At 33.8% G+C, this 16374-nt stretch overlaps 1 protein-coding gene across 1 annotated transcript in view; it reads left to right on the top strand.

The window, feature by feature from the left end:
- Nucleotides 1–16374, top strand: part of LOC149783473 (MAM and LDL-receptor class A domain-containing protein 2-like) — a 173174-nt gene that overhangs the window by 56617 nt on the left and 100183 nt on the right. The window contains exons 38-45 of the mRNA XM_089931714.1: nucleotides 2602–2745; nucleotides 3078–3413; nucleotides 4401–4535; nucleotides 8073–8150; nucleotides 9810–9860; nucleotides 13322–13567; nucleotides 14287–14418; nucleotides 14982–15011. Coding sequence (XP_089787840.1) covers nucleotides 2602–2745; nucleotides 3078–3413; nucleotides 4401–4535; nucleotides 8073–8150; nucleotides 9810–9860; nucleotides 13322–13567; nucleotides 14287–14418; nucleotides 14982–15011 — 1152 coding nt within the window. The remainder of the gene's footprint in view (nucleotides 1–2601; nucleotides 2746–3077; nucleotides 3414–4400; nucleotides 4536–8072; nucleotides 8151–9809; nucleotides 9861–13321; nucleotides 13568–14286; nucleotides 14419–14981; nucleotides 15012–16374) is intronic.

Here is a 16374-nt window from a genome sequence, read left to right on the forward strand (position 1 = left end):
TTTACATTCTAAAGATTCCCAAACGTTTCCAAACTAGTTTAAGACAGGTTTAAAATCTTGAACTTTTTTCACTAAAATACCGATTTTGTTATAGAATTGTTCGCATAGGTGGTTATAATCGCTTTCTAGGAACCACTGCAAGCTATAGCTAAGATCCGTGTTTCAAATGTAACTTCTACAAAATACTGTTTAACAAATAATGACCTTTTACAGAATTTATCCAAACGAATGAATAATATGTAACATTGGTGGTATTACAACCATGATCATGATGAACAAAATGCAAACAAATTTTACAACACCCGATTTGTTATTTTCATCCATTTACTCAGTTTTCTATTCCGTTCAATACGATCAAGTGAATGATGGCAAATCTATTAACAGTTTTGTATTAAAACCTCACATTATGTGTATCATAATTTTATTATAACATAAATGTTCGTACTTATTATATTTTCCTTTGTAATTATACTGGGGCATCGCGATGAGAACTACAGCGTTGATTATGCTAGTGTCTTTGCATTTTCTCTGCGAGATATTGCCCTCTCTGGAATTATGTTTTACAATAATGCACAAGTAGAGTATGTTTTTGCCAAAACCTCAATTACAACTTGTAATGTGGATATAACGGTACGGTGACAATTCGGTCCATGAATTAGACTCAGAAAAGATTAGCAACAATTGTGCTAATCGTATGAAATGCAAGACACCAACTATTTTGTATTTTATTCGGATCCCCATTTATTTCGAGGATCAAGTCATAAAATATATCAATTATACATTGTGGACCTATCAAATTTGATTTAGAGTGTGTTTTTTTACTCTTTTTACCTTTTTGTCCTGGCGATGATTTTCGGTTGTAATAAGATAACCGGGTGGGATTTTTCGGATTTACAGCATAACACTTTTGACGATGATATAAATATAATGTTTAATAATGGCTGACTTGAATGAGCAACTAATTATGAGGATGTGCGTCTATATATAATCCAAATAATGGATTAAAATAACATAACGCATAGACTTAGTGATGAAAAATACAAATAAATTAATTTAGCAAATACAAAGACAAGGGGTGACTGATTCACAATGATTTCACAATGAAACGATGGATATAGTTTACTCAGGTAGTAAACGATGTAAAATGTTATTCATATAGTAAAATGCATTCACTCAGGTAGCGAAAGTATCGTGATAAAAAAGAGGGACAGCTATATAACTTATCTTTACAGTCACGAAGGATACACTGGGTTTCAGGAACTCCACAATTAGACCACGGCTAACAAATTACATGTACGGAGATACACTCAGTCATCAGTACACTGCCGGCTGACAAGACCTATCCGCACTGTAAAGGAATTTACGTACGGTGAGCTATGTATACACATAGTTTGTGCATTGTAGGCATTCGGTTCGTCCCATCAAGAACACTTCGCAGGTGCGGCATGGGATGAGCCGAACTCACTATTTCAAAATATAATACAATACACATAAATCACCTTCGGGTACCGTTGTACACAAAGAAACGAAACCCGAGTACATGTATCCAATAAAAGAAGTGTTTAATCCCGTGACATTGGCGCCATTTGATTTCTTTACGGAAATAGTTTTATTTCAGTCATATCCTAGAATCTGGCCCTAAACTACGAGAGCGCAAACTGTTTTGATTTAGGTTTCAGCATACAAATTTCAACTTGACTGACATCAAACTGATGAGTGCAGTAATGCTTTTGTTTTTTATAGGGACGAAATGCATGAAACGGCACTCTGTAGATATATTAGGTAAATCTCGAGTGAATCTCATGTTATAAAATATATATTTTTCATCGTTCTCATTTTTGTGTGACTCACAATTTTGTAATAGGTAAACTAACTGCAAGCCATTTAGCAAAGTATAAATACCACAATTATTTTAACCTGGGACATTTCCTTTTCCTTTTCCTTATCCTGTGTATCTACGTGGAATTTTCATCAGCTGATAAACGTCTTATTCAGTCGGTTCATGAATGGTCAGTTGCAACCATTACGGAGTTTTCGTTCCAATGCACGCCGTTTTAGAAATTGCAGTATGTCTTATGCTCTCACTGTATCCATGTTACTGCCTAACATACACCAACAGGTTGGTACATCGAAACTGACAACTTGTCTACTGAATGTTACCATAACAGTATAATTCTTGAGTAAATGTGAAACGAACCCAATTAATGATCTTTACTAAACAGTCTGGATACACCTATTTGTCATCTTTTGCAAATGACAAGCGGCTTGATCATCATATTCTTGATTATAATTTAGTGCTGGTTAAGCACGTAAACATATATCATTGATCAATAAACATCAAAGGAAATTAGAGAACATTATTGTTGAATTGTTTAGGGCAAGTATTATGATTTGGCAATATTAGTTCAAATAATGCAATCGTACGTTTCAACGAAGTACATTATTTAAAGTAACAGATAAACAGATAATGTATCAAATACAAATACAAAGATTATTAGATACGTGCATCAATATATAAAACCGAAACGAGAGAAGAAATCTGAATTTACCACGATAAGATTTATATGTATAATGTTTATTTATTCATTTTTTTTTGTTTAGCGCTAAACGCATCATGTGATTTTGAAGAAGGCTTCTGCGGATACTACAATAAACATAAATATGGATATAATTTATGGAGACTAGTGGACGCACCATATATGATGGGATATAACATAATTAATGACCAGAAATTTGGATCTGATGGTTAGTTTAATATAATTCTGACATTTTGCAAAATATTTTTGTAGATGGATCAAAATCTTTAATTATTGTTAATATATTTAATTGTAATTAGATTGTTTATTGAATTATTAGCCCTCAATGTTTATGTAACTTGTAACTGTTATGAAACAAATAAAATTCTTTGAAACTACGATTTATTTCTATCTCAGGTAACATCATTATAATAATTGTCAACTCTTTTTTATCTTGTCAACATCTACTCTAAACTTGAGAGAGATACAAAGAAAAACGAGCTGTAGGATAAAGGATTTATCTATGTTCAGTTACTTATATTTCGTCTGATATACTTTCAGGTTCATTCCTGGTGGCTGCAAGCAAGAATCCTTCCACATGGTCAACTTTTGATTTAATTTCAGCGACATTTAGCAGTCTAAATTCCAACTGCCGACTGAGTTATTCAATTAACTTCAACGTAAACAATTATATTGCAATGTATGTGTATCTTCACGACGAGATTGGTTTTGTCAAGCAACTTGACTATATGTACAGCTCGTCCGTGTATGTTGCCTCTTGGAACGAAAGGTCGTTGGATATACCTGTAGGTCACTTCCACATTGAATTTCTTGTAGAGGGACGAGATTACGAAATTGCTGTAGACAACGTATACCTGTCAAATTGTGCAGCAAAAGGTAAATGCGGGACATTTTGAAAGAATTTATATGACGGTCTGTCAAAAATGAAAGCACAACAAATCCTTATCTTATGGACTATGTATAAGTAATAACGATATGTTGATTAATTCAATTAAATTGTTCAGACTTTGATTGTTTAATGTAAATTAAAATGGAGTGATAAAATAATGTACACTATTTATAAAATTTCATTCATGAAATAAAACAAACTTGCATAATTTATAGCCTAGGAAAACAAATCATCATGTTATTATATTTAAATTTGATCATTTTTTCTCAAGCGGCATATTGCTATGATGCAATCGGGTTCAATAATAAATTCATGCTCTTTTGGATAAATATTAAGGTTTGGACCATACGGCTCATTTAAACTCCCCAAAATAACCCCATTCAATGAAATCACCTGCGTCAAATACTATAAACTGGATTAATTAAAAATAATGACACTATTGTCTAACCTTAACAAGTGGAATGTATTAACAACAGAGGTTTATCCGATACAGTTTCCATGTTACTTGTGTTGGTCTTAATTAATAAATAAACGTGGTTATACTTCCAAATTGATAGATGCGTTATTGCCATTATTATTTAAATAGTTAATACGTAGTTAATATGAACATAGCTTGCTAGAAATCAGCTTTGTAGATCGGCCATCAGAGCGGACACACTCCATTTACTATGTCATGAATCAGTCCTTTGCGACAAACGTTACGTCGTAATGATGTTCAAATATAATGTTTTAAGAACCTTTTCACATATTGCGTTTTTTTTAGGAAATACGAACTTTAGTTAAGAAGTTTCTTTCAGATTCTGGCATTTCAATTATGAAGGTCTGATTGTTCTAACCTGGAAAGATAAAATACAGACTGTAAACAATTTGCATTCAATTGTGTGTCTATTGTCAAAGATTTTCCATCATTTAAGCAATCTCTTCTTAAATGAGAAATCCCATCAATTTATTCATTATTACTTGCATTCTAAAAGCCACTTGCAGTAACGAAACTGAATATAGATGTCAGGTGTCCACGGAAAATGGCGATGTCAGTGTGTGTCTACTGAGAGAATCACTCTGCGATCACAATAATGACTGTAAAAACGGAGAGGACGAAACATATTGCGGTACGTGAAATCTTTAAATGATGGATGAGTTGGTTATAGGGTACATTAACCTGTAGGCTATAGTGTCAATATGCAAATGATTTCATAAAGACTCTGTTCGGTAAAAAAAATTCACTTGGAAAGGAAATTATTATATATGTTTAATAATAGCAATATCGCTGAAACATAAAAGAATACAATACTGTTTATATACACTTACTTATGTCAGCTCATTGTAATAGTATCAAATACATAATAGCTACAGCGTAATGGTAAGGTATTGTAGCAGTTATCATGCCATCAACTTTACTCAAATAACGGTTTGACTGATTTAAAGTGTTTCACACCCTTTCAAGATTGTACATCGTACAAAAATGTCATTCATACTATAGATGATCAAATACCCAATATCTTAATAAAAGATATTTAAATGAAGCTATTCCTTTCAAGTTTGTCATCATTGTTAAGGCTTCGCTTCTTTTAGGTCTCTTAGACAGCAACTTTTAAACGACATTGTTTATGGAACGTTAGGAACACGCTAATACAACAGTTGGGAGGTGAGCTTCGCTTCTAGATGTTATAAATGCGTTAGAAACGTCATCACACACTTGACGGTTCATTTTTAAATAAACTAATTAATACTATACTAATCATCTCTCCTTATATATATATATATATATATATATATATATATATATATATATATATAGCTTGTTTTATTTTTCTCTCTTTCTCTGCGCTTTGAACTCCCTGCCTGACAGCTAGACGCCAGCTGGAACGGTTGTTTGCACAGCTCTCCCAGTCACTGACATTGATGATCTTCATATCCTTCTTGCAAACATCTTTGTAGCGCAGATGTGGTCGTCCAATTGGTCGTGCACCTTCTGCTAACTCCCCATATAACAGGCGCTTGGGAATGCGCCTGGGTCCATTCTCTTGACATGGCCAAGCCAGCGTAGGCGCCTCTCGCTGAGAATGGAGAAGATGCTGTTCATGTTGGCGTGTCCTAGAACCTCTGTCTTGGGTACTTTGTCCTGCCACTGGATGAGCAGAATGCGCCGCAGACATCTCAGGTGGAAGCTGTAGAGTTTCCTCTCGTGTCTTGCACAGGTGGTCCAAGTTTCACTGCTGTAGAGAAGTGAGCTGAGTACGCAGGCTTGGTAGACACGCAATTTGGTCTTCTCGGTGTGGTTGGGGTTGTTCAGACTCCTGGTTAAGTCTGGCCATCACTGCTGATGCCTTGGCAATCCTGCCGTTCACCTCAGAATTAATGGTGAGTGAGTAGGAGATGTTAGACCAGAGGTATGTGAAGTTCTCGACAACTTCCAAGTTCTACCCATCGATGGTGACAGAGGGAGGGGAATCTGCATCCTGAGCCATGACGTTCGTTTTCTTCAAACTGATGGTCAGTCCAAATTCCTTTCAAGCATGGGAGAAGCGGCATACCAGCTACTGAAGTCCATCTTCAGTGTGTGCTGTCAATGCTGCATCGTCGGCGAAGAGCAGTTCACGGATGAGTACCTCTGTGACTTTAGTCTTAGCACGGAGACGGGCGAAGTTGAACAGCTTGACGTCAGCCCTGGTATGGATGTACACTCCCTCGCTGAAGTCTTTGAATGCGTACTGGAGAAGCATGGAGAAAAGATGGCAAAGAGCGTCGGCGCAAGGACACAGCCTTGTTTGACTCCGCTGATGACTGTGAAGGCTTCAGATGTTGCGCCATTGAAGCACACTGTGCTGTGCATGTTCTCGTTGAACGACATAATGACAGCAAGCAGACGTGGGGGGCAGCCGATCGTCTGCAGGAGTCTGAAGAGTCCACTCCGACTAACCAGGTCAAACGCCTTCGTCAGGTCTATGAAGGCAATGTAGAGGGGCATCTGCTGCTCGCGACACTTCTCCTGCAGCTGAAATAGTGAGAACATCATGTCTACAATTGACCTGCCGGCTCGAACTCCATATTGGGACTATGGGTAGACGCGAGGCTAGGATCTGCAAGCGCGCCAAGCCAACACAGGCGAAAGCCTTTCCGACGATGCTGAGGAGGGAGATGCCCCGGTAGTTGTTGCAGTCGCTACGGTCTCCTTTGTTTTTGTACTAAGTGATAATGCTGGCGTCACGCATGTCCTGTGGTATGTATCCCTGTTCCAGCAAAGGCAGAGGACTGTGTGTAGGGGCTGGAACAGTGCTGGTTTTCCGCTCTTCAAAACTTCAGGCGGAATGCCGTGGCTTCCAGGAGCCTTCTCAATGGCAAGGCAATCGATTTCTTTTCCGAGCTCTTCCAGGATGGGCTGTGTGTTAAGCTCCTCCATGACAGGCAGGTCTGGAATGGCGAGAAATGTATGAGGATATTTAGAAGGCGACAGGACACCCCAGCGACAAGACCGCCCCCCTCAAGTCCAGGACGGGCGAAGTCTTCACAGACCAGTGGAAACAACTGCAGCGATGGGTTGAGCACTATCTCGAGCTATATGGAACCCAAAACAATGTCAATGGAACTGCCCTGGACGACATTCCAGACCCGCCTGTCATGGAAGAGCTACACACACACACACACACACACACACACACACACACACACACACACACGCACACATATATATATATATATATATATATATATATATATATATATATATATATATATATATATATATATATATATATATATTATATATATATTATATATATATATATATATATATATATATATATATATATATATATATATATATATATATATAAGATTCAGAACCCGATGAATACATTGATTGTAATATAGCTATTGAAAAAAGACTATCTTCGGATTTATTTTGATTTATAATACGGGATACATAGGTGCATATACATTGTCTTTACACTTTTTTGTAAAGAAAACCGATCTTTATAAGCAATAATAAGTGGTTTATAGTGATACTTCACAACGTAAGATTGTGGTGATCAATTTGATCGTATACTATATTTTTATCAGTCTGTTAGCTGATGCCTACATGCATATTATTGATTTGTGTATAAATGAATTGATAAATGCATTTAAGGATGATCAAGCAATGCGTAAAAGTAAACAAAATTACTTGAAGCTCATGTTTGATGCAATAGTCATATATATATTTTGTATCACACATTTCTTTTGTTTCATTAAGAAACTAAGCTAGAAGGAGTTATTTAACTTTTACCAATCGAGAAATCCCAAACATACAAAAATCAACAAATTGCTTAAATTAAAAATCGAATGTATCAACAATTTTATTTATTAATATTGTGTTCATGAGGTCACGCTTTCTTAACTTGCACTGGAGGACCTATTTGTATTCATATATATGAAGCTTTTTTTTAAATAAAACTTTTATATTGACCCACATATTATCGATAATTTTAAGATTAAAACATCAGGGAATGTCAATATCGGTATGTTTCTTCAGCAACATTTCAATTTGTTGAATCATTGAATTGTATCAATATTAATATTCAGCATGCTACTTTATTGTATGTATTATATTATCTGGGTCTCTGGCAAATTGATAGTTCGCTGATATGGAATCAGTTTGTACTTTTCAGGGACCACTAATGGCAGTACAACCGTGTTTTCCACCATAAACGCAACAACAACATTGTCAGTTGAAGAGGATTCAACATGTGAGATAAATATTTTAGAATATACGTTTACTTGCTTAAGGAACATAAGCGTATTTTTTGTTTTATATCATTATTGGCTGACGTTTTTATACTTGTTTTGTTCCACGCATTTATTGCGTTGTTTGGCATAACTTATTATTCGCAGTAGCAAAATTAGCACTATTAAGACTTTATTTAAAATAACATTAAAGACGTTATATTAATCAATGACGTTTCTACATAGCCTTTGCTAAATGATACGCCACAGCGTGTCAAATGTTTCGTATGATAAAAAGACAAGACTCAAATACAGATAAATATTGTTGTATAAATATTCAAACTGTGTGAGAATGGTATAAACATAAGCCAATGATAAAAGCATGTGTACACGTACACATTTAACAGCTGTTACAAATACGTATTGGTGCCTTCCATAGGTACATATCACTCTGCATTATTTGGACTGCGAACTGACAGAATTACAAAAGCATCACTATTGCACTTTTGTCAATAGTTCAGTCAGTTGTCATTTTATGATACGAAAATCTTAGCAACAATTTTTTATCCATGGAAACAATCCTGACTCTTGACCTGTGCATGTTTGTTTATTTATGTTTGTATTAAGTTAGTTAATTTGTTATTATTAGTGTTATAGTCCGTAGTTGTAGAAATATTAGTGATATTAATTATGTGTCAGTTACAAGTTAAACTATTATATTGATACATTTCTCTGCTACTTTCTGAACTCAGTGCTTCACTTAGATTAAACCTTTTGTTCATATTCTACACGGTCTTGTGTACTTTTGGTTTACTCCGCATGCGTTCCAGCCTTTTCTATATTGCTTATATTCAGGTCAAAGCGATTTGGATAACGCATTTTTATACAGATCATTTAACGTCAGCTTATTTTTTAATAACGTTTACTGTTCTGATCAAAACAGGATATCCAGGATATACATTTAGCTTACACACTTTGATACTACTTGCCATCTGATTTTGGTTTCTTTATATTTTGGCTCTAATTCTAAAATAACCCACTTTTTATATTACCACCTCATTTAAACATATACCTAGCGTGCGAATCACTCTAAAGTAATTATAGTTTTATGCGAATCGTCAGTAAATTGATTTGTAACTCCGATGTTTCGTTCTTTGATCAAAATATCTCAGTCATATTCTTATATAACATTAGCGTCTTTACGATGCTGTCCTTTGTACTCACACAAATGTAATAAACTCTCACCTTTTCCGTTCCATAACTATGACAGCCAGCATGACTGTTTATACAACAAATAACTTAGTAGAGGTGTTGTACACGAGATAATTGTTTGCGTCAAATTAGCACATACATAATCGCTGTTATTTTAGCTGTGCGTGTAAATTCAAAAATTTAATTATATATTTATAACGAAAACTGATTATTTTAGTACTGTAATCATATAGTTATAATATAGAATACACGTGTAAATTTAATACACATTGTAATGTGACGCCTGTTCATGAATATGCCTTGATATAGTGCCTAATACCCATGCCATGTATAGTGGACAAATTAAATCAGGAGTTCTATTAAGTGAAATTTGATATTGCTTTGGGATTGATAGGCTCGTGAATTCATTACCTTTGCTAAATAGCACGTGCGAAATAATATGTATACGATTATACTTTATATTAACACAGATTCAACCTTTACAACTGGGCCCAATTCGTCTTCAACAACAGCGTCATCAGGTACCAGTATCAGGAACATTTGCATCCGCGTTGTCTTTGTGCTGTCTGACAGATGATTCATATTCATTTCTTTCTTGCTATTGTCCCTGGTTTGTTTTCTTGTCTTTGTGTAAGACGGGATGAATAATGGGTGGGACACAGTTCACATGGCAGAAACTTTAATTTGATTGTATTAATATAATTCAATAATTCAATCACAGTATTAAATGTTTTTAGTTCCTGACTAACAGATTGATAATAAAACGCACGGATTATAAGGCATACTGAATGAATGTCAAAATGATAGCTTGAATTTTCAGACAACCCTGGAATACTTTTATTAGTACGTTACTAATACTTTGGCTAGGGAATAAGAACACACAGATTAATATACTATATTTGTATACAATAATGTCCATGAACGTTAACGTTATTTAATAATACTTGTTGGACTAAGAAAACACAAATAAACTGTATAATATGGAGATTTTGTGGCTGATACTCGGCATCGGCGACTTGAACGTATTGTATCCTGGGAATATGTACATTATACATATTACCGACTCAATCTAACAATCAGATCTTTGTCCTGAATATAGAAGATGGGCATGATCAGCAGTTAAACCGAAAACGACTTTATTGGCTTATTGCTGAATTAAGTCTATTATTTATATCCTTTCTTTGCATTTCATTCACAATGAACGTTTAAATGCAAAACATGTGCACATTATCTATGTGTTAAAATTCACTGGCCATACTCCAACATTTTCCTATTTATATCAGATTTGCATTATAAGATTAAAATAGTTATACTCGCACAAAAAGAACAAAAATATCAAGTCTAAAGAAGAAATAATAATTTAATTACTCGAAATAGAAGTGTGCAACGCTGTTACTTCCCCTTAGTTACGATTTCCCACCTATAGAGGACGAAACCGGAAATGACGTACATTTATCCATACACGACGAAGTACATACTTCTTGTCGAAAAATAAAACACTATAAGCTATGGGTAGGGAATATTTAGATGAAACTAATGAAAATTAATTTACTGTTCACCCACATATCGGTATGCGTGCACGACGTATTAGACTGTGTCGCTTTCAAAACTGCTCCATTGTGTCAATTTATTTTGAAAATTCCTGTTAACGCAGGTAAAAAGAATTAATGCTGGCTTCCCTGTGTCGGCAGACTTTATAAAAAAATGAAAGAAAATGACACACTTAAAGAATCCAAAAGGAGCCAAACTTGACTTCCTTTTGTCAGCCGATTTCAGAAGGAAAACTCGGCACACTAAAAAGATACCAAAGTCAAGTTTCCGGGGATGGTTTGCATTGCAATAAAATAACCTAGGTATCTGATATCCTGTCGGTAAGTTCAAACAATGAGTTTATTGCTCCCTTCCGCTTGTGTTTATCACCTGGGCTTCTATTTGTTTGCCATGTTTAATCATAATTGGTGTTTGCAGGGCAAATATTATAATCAATAATGACTTGCTTTAAAAATACTTTTGTAGCTCATGCTAGCAAAAGGATTATCATTTGCACTCACATTGAATTTATCTTAAGATAATGATTTTGTTATTAGCGAGATAACGACGTATAGTTAACCTGGGTACAATAAAATCTGGGTTAGTTTTCAATAAGTAAATTATCATGCGCAAATGGCAGGTGTCTTCAAACAATCGGGTGATACTTTCGTCCCATTGGCGGTTTTGTTATTTGACATAAGCGAAACACTACACTAAGGATGCATACGCAAGCCGGCATTCGCTACATATGCTGAGTTCATTGATATATATATATATATATATATATATATATATATATATATATATATATATATATATATATATATATATATATATATATATATATATATATTAAAATATATATTAAAATGATTTTTGCTTGATGACAAAAGAAAGAATATTTGATAACAATGCAAGGTTAATTTCTTTCATTTTATTTTCAAACAAGTGTATGTTTATCAATTTATTTTGTACCGTAAGCGTGGAGGGTGGGCACAAATTAAGCACAAAATTATTTCCTTTCTAATTTATACGGAAAAATGGAGCAAATCTGATTGACGATATTGACCAGTAATGACAAGCTTTCAATTTCCGCGTGCAAACACTAAGACAACTTGAAAAATAAAAACAAACAAAATTAATTGATAAGAGCTTAATATTGCAGCAACTAAATACTGACAAAATGCTCAACATTGTTCTCTCTCTTTCTCATGTGTAATCTAGTATGTATTGCATGCAGCTGTGTTACAAAATTAAGTATATTTGTTATAATATCTCATGTACACTACCCTTAGCAAAATGTAAACGTATTATGTCGAATGTTATCTGTTACGTATTTTTTTATATAAATGATTATCGATAATTTGATCGGAAGACTTAAATTGAGAGTACCGTTGTGCAGATGCATATATTTTTTAGCATAAAAATATATATAAATATTTTGATTAGAACAAGCAAGATATGTCAGTTTGTGTTTTCTCTCATAAATATGTAAGTTATGAAGTACGATTATTTTCTTTCAAAAAGTATCAAAATAGTTTAGTTAATTTTTTATTTCTTTCTTAACAAATATCTTACATAACACCTACATTTTTTGAAGAAGAAGAAGAACGTACAAACTATTGTTAAGTTTGACCGAATTGTATTTCGAGTTGGGCAGAATTGTATTTGGACCAAAGTCACTATAATCAAGCATTAATGATAAACTTTCCCATCCTTCCCCTATTTGATCCGACAGATTAGATACACTTTTTTCTGGTACACGTGGTGTTTCGGAAAAAAAGAACACTTTTTCCCATCATCACTCTTTTGGTTACATCCGTATGCAACACAGTGCACCATATTTGCTGTACAAAAGAACGCTAGTACGCTATATAACAGACATTTTACTTGGGGAAATTAAGCACTTGAATGGCTAGGCTGAATATTAGGGATACATGTACGTCATATCCGGTTTTGGCACTCGGAAACTACCGTCTAATTAAACATTTTATGGTGTGCATACATAACCAATGCGTTTTATTTATAACTATAATAATATCACACGTTTGTACAATATAGGTGGCCAGTGACCTTTAAACGTGGCGGCGTGAATGCAGGTGTCAATATTAAATGAAATGAAATCCATCTTTTGAACTGAATAAACGCTTTTCGCAATGGAAGAAATATAACAGGTCAAATAAATTAGTATTATCTTCTGTCAGTAGTTGAATCATACTCTTTCGCATCTTTTCGCAATGGACTCTATTAAATCTTATAGTTTTAACTCTAATGGGTGGGCAGTCCGTATTTCATACCAGAAAGTTTTATGGATTCAATATGTATCATTATACATTAATGTATGCAACGTGAATATTAATTATGTAACTTCGATAAATATTAATAACAGGATATATTTCGCACCAGGGAGTTTTAGTACAAATGTTTTTATCAGGGTACTTTTCCAATGCAGGTGATTGTGTCCTGAATCCTGTACAAACGTGCACAGAACGAGGTTTTAAATATGTGACAAGGACAAATATAAGGGGAATAACAGATGTGACAGATGCATTTAACATTTTAAAAAAGTTTGAAATTTACGCCCACTATCTAAGTGGAATGCCGTGTACTGAACCAGGACTCACATTGTACTGTGGATGGTATACTACTGCTTGCCAGAATGGAGAAAGACGTCCAGTATGCAGGGAATCGTGCGAATGTAGGTGGCGTACGTCTAACAAGAAGTTCTTTATGTACAAAGAAACAAAAAATAATATTTGTCTATCCGTATATTTTGGCATGCATTTCTTTATTTTTTGTCATGTGCAATCGTATTTCACATATCCTATTGCCACTCCAATTAATGAGAATGAGTGTCTCTGTGTGTCCAACTTATATGAATAAGTTTAGTTATTGTTCATTTAATTAAGCATTTTCCAATTTTTTCATTTTCATGCCATTTATGGAACATGAATTGCAACTGGTACATTTTTCGTTATATCACATGACAAGAGCACACTGCACGCGATGTCTCTTTAGATGAAATGGACTATGTCCAATATATATCCAATAGAGTTAGTATGCTTGCAAAATTTGTATATGTTCATATTAAAGTTTGTTCTGTTCAATTAGGACAGTGTGTATGGCACTAAAACTGTATTTTAGTTTTCGTGTTAATAAAGAGAAAACTAGACAAAGTGATGATGTATGACCATCACAGCATATTGTAATATATGTGCATCTTCGTAAATGTATCTATTCATGCAAATCGATAAGTACTTTGTTTCATAATAGTGTAAAAGCATGTTTGCATCCATACTAGACTATATACAATGTTTCATTCAAAGACGATTTTTGTCTGTTACCGCCTTAATGAAAATGTCTTATATTTCTTTTCTTTTTATATTTTTGCCACAAATTAGACATTTCTTTTTCCAGACATTTCTATAGGATGCGGCGATTGGGCAACCTATCTAGGTCTCGAGAATTCAACAGAAATTATGGGATATTATTGCAAATATTTGCCATATATGAGCGAGGAACCGAATTGTCTTAACATTAATATATCAGGTATTACTTAACAACTCTACAAGTGAATTGTCATAACATTTCACTTCAAGAAAACGAACACTTGAAATATATTTAAAACAATGTTCAATATTCAGTACTATATGTAAACGCAGTATATCATTGTCAGTAATTTATATAGAATTATCTTGAGTATAATGCAATAAATGCATCGATATTTTATAGAGGCTGTAAGCACATGTTTTATTTTATCTTTTTCTTCAACAACTGTACTAACGACTTCAGTGTGACCGACAGTTTTAAAACATGGCAAAGACAGAAAGGCAATGCATGACACATTTCTGAATTGAGGAAATCATGTTATGCGTTGTCGCTGTTTTATTTCGGTTGAAATTATTAAAATAATTTCATCCACAGCCTATTTTATTCACTTCGTGCACTACATGTTTCTTTTGAGATGAAAGTTAATATTAAATACTTCAAATAATGAATACGAAATTTAGTACAAGAGAGAAATTGAGCTTGTAATCTGAATTTACATCACATTTTTTTTCTCACAATAATAATCGCTAGTATTATAATAAAAGGTATTGCTTATTTTCCAGCAATTATACTACCAATACAGAATAAAACAGGTAATATTGTTTAATATTTATTGTATAATGCAGCTTACAGGTATCATATAGTTGTAAAGTATTACGTATACAATGCATATAAACTGTTTTAGTTTTACCATAATTGTAAGTAATTGTATATAAAGGAGGAAACACGTGTACTATTTTCTCATAATATTGAACAGTAAACCAAAGGAATTTCGGCAGGTATACTTTGTAAACAAGCAAGATAAATGGCTCCTATAATCAACCTGTGAGACCGGCATAGAAGAATCCCATTATCTGGTCCAGTTAAATTAACTATTCAAGTCATAAAGTTACTTAAGCAGAAATTTGTATTCTCTAGTAATGTTCAGTGTTGTATTAAATAACGGTACATTTTATATTTAGTAAATGATATATTCGATACACCGATCTAGTTTTGATAGCGGGTAAATGTTATTTCACTTGTCAGATATGTGATTACATATATTAATGAGATCCACCCATTTCAGGACTAGTTATTTTTTAATACGGATATGAGGATTCATGCTTATAACAACATAATATTTCTAACATTGATCAAAATCTAATTGAAAAAGAAAATCAATGAAGTGATAATTAAAGACACAAACCAAAGTACTGAGTTTGAAATATGCTATAAGCCCCGGATTAACATGACAATATGTTACATGTAGATACGCCTGTCTGTTAGGAGAGCTATTGTTGGCTTCTTTACACAAATCTATTTTCAGTGTATGGTGCATGTGTAATAAACGCGTGCCATTAAGTATGTGTCCTTCTATAAGTATAATCATCAGAGCTGTGCAGCTTACTTTATCGTATGTCAAATTGCAATTTTGGGATCAAATATAGCTGTCTCCTTAGTTTTATTATAAGCAATTAAATCTTTAAAACTAATGACGATTTTTACAACGATTATAATATTATTAAAAATCAAAAATGTAGTAGATAGACAAACACTCTATAGAACGTTCATTCATATTTTCTTCTCAAATCGTTTGTTAGAGGGTTCTAATATTCATATGTCAAGGTTTATTTACTACAAATTTGTTGACTGAACACTTCGGTCCAGATATTGTTTAGCTCTTCCATATGATCTTAGTGTATCTATTGTACATTTGTGCACCGTTTATGGTGCGAATCATTTAGACACAATCGTGCGCCTATCTGTTCGGAATTTGGTGTCAGATTGTACGTAGAGTGCTCATCGGTATCCAAAAGTACTTTGCAAAGAATTCTTTGGAAATAGATTTTCGAAGTCATGAACTTGATTTACAATCAATAATGTCAAACATATTGCACATACGCATACATAGTAAGTTCCTCCCTTTTATAGCCAATAAGTCGCTGTTTTTATGTGATGTTTTGTCGCATGTCATCA

Source organism: Sinohyriopsis cumingii, chromosome 14 (genome assembly GCF_028554795.1).
Source record: "Sinohyriopsis cumingii isolate HCF-2022 chromosome 14, ASM2855479v2, whole genome shotgun sequence".
Taxonomy (NCBI): Eukaryota; Metazoa; Mollusca; class Bivalvia; order Unionida; family Unionidae; genus Sinohyriopsis; species Sinohyriopsis cumingii.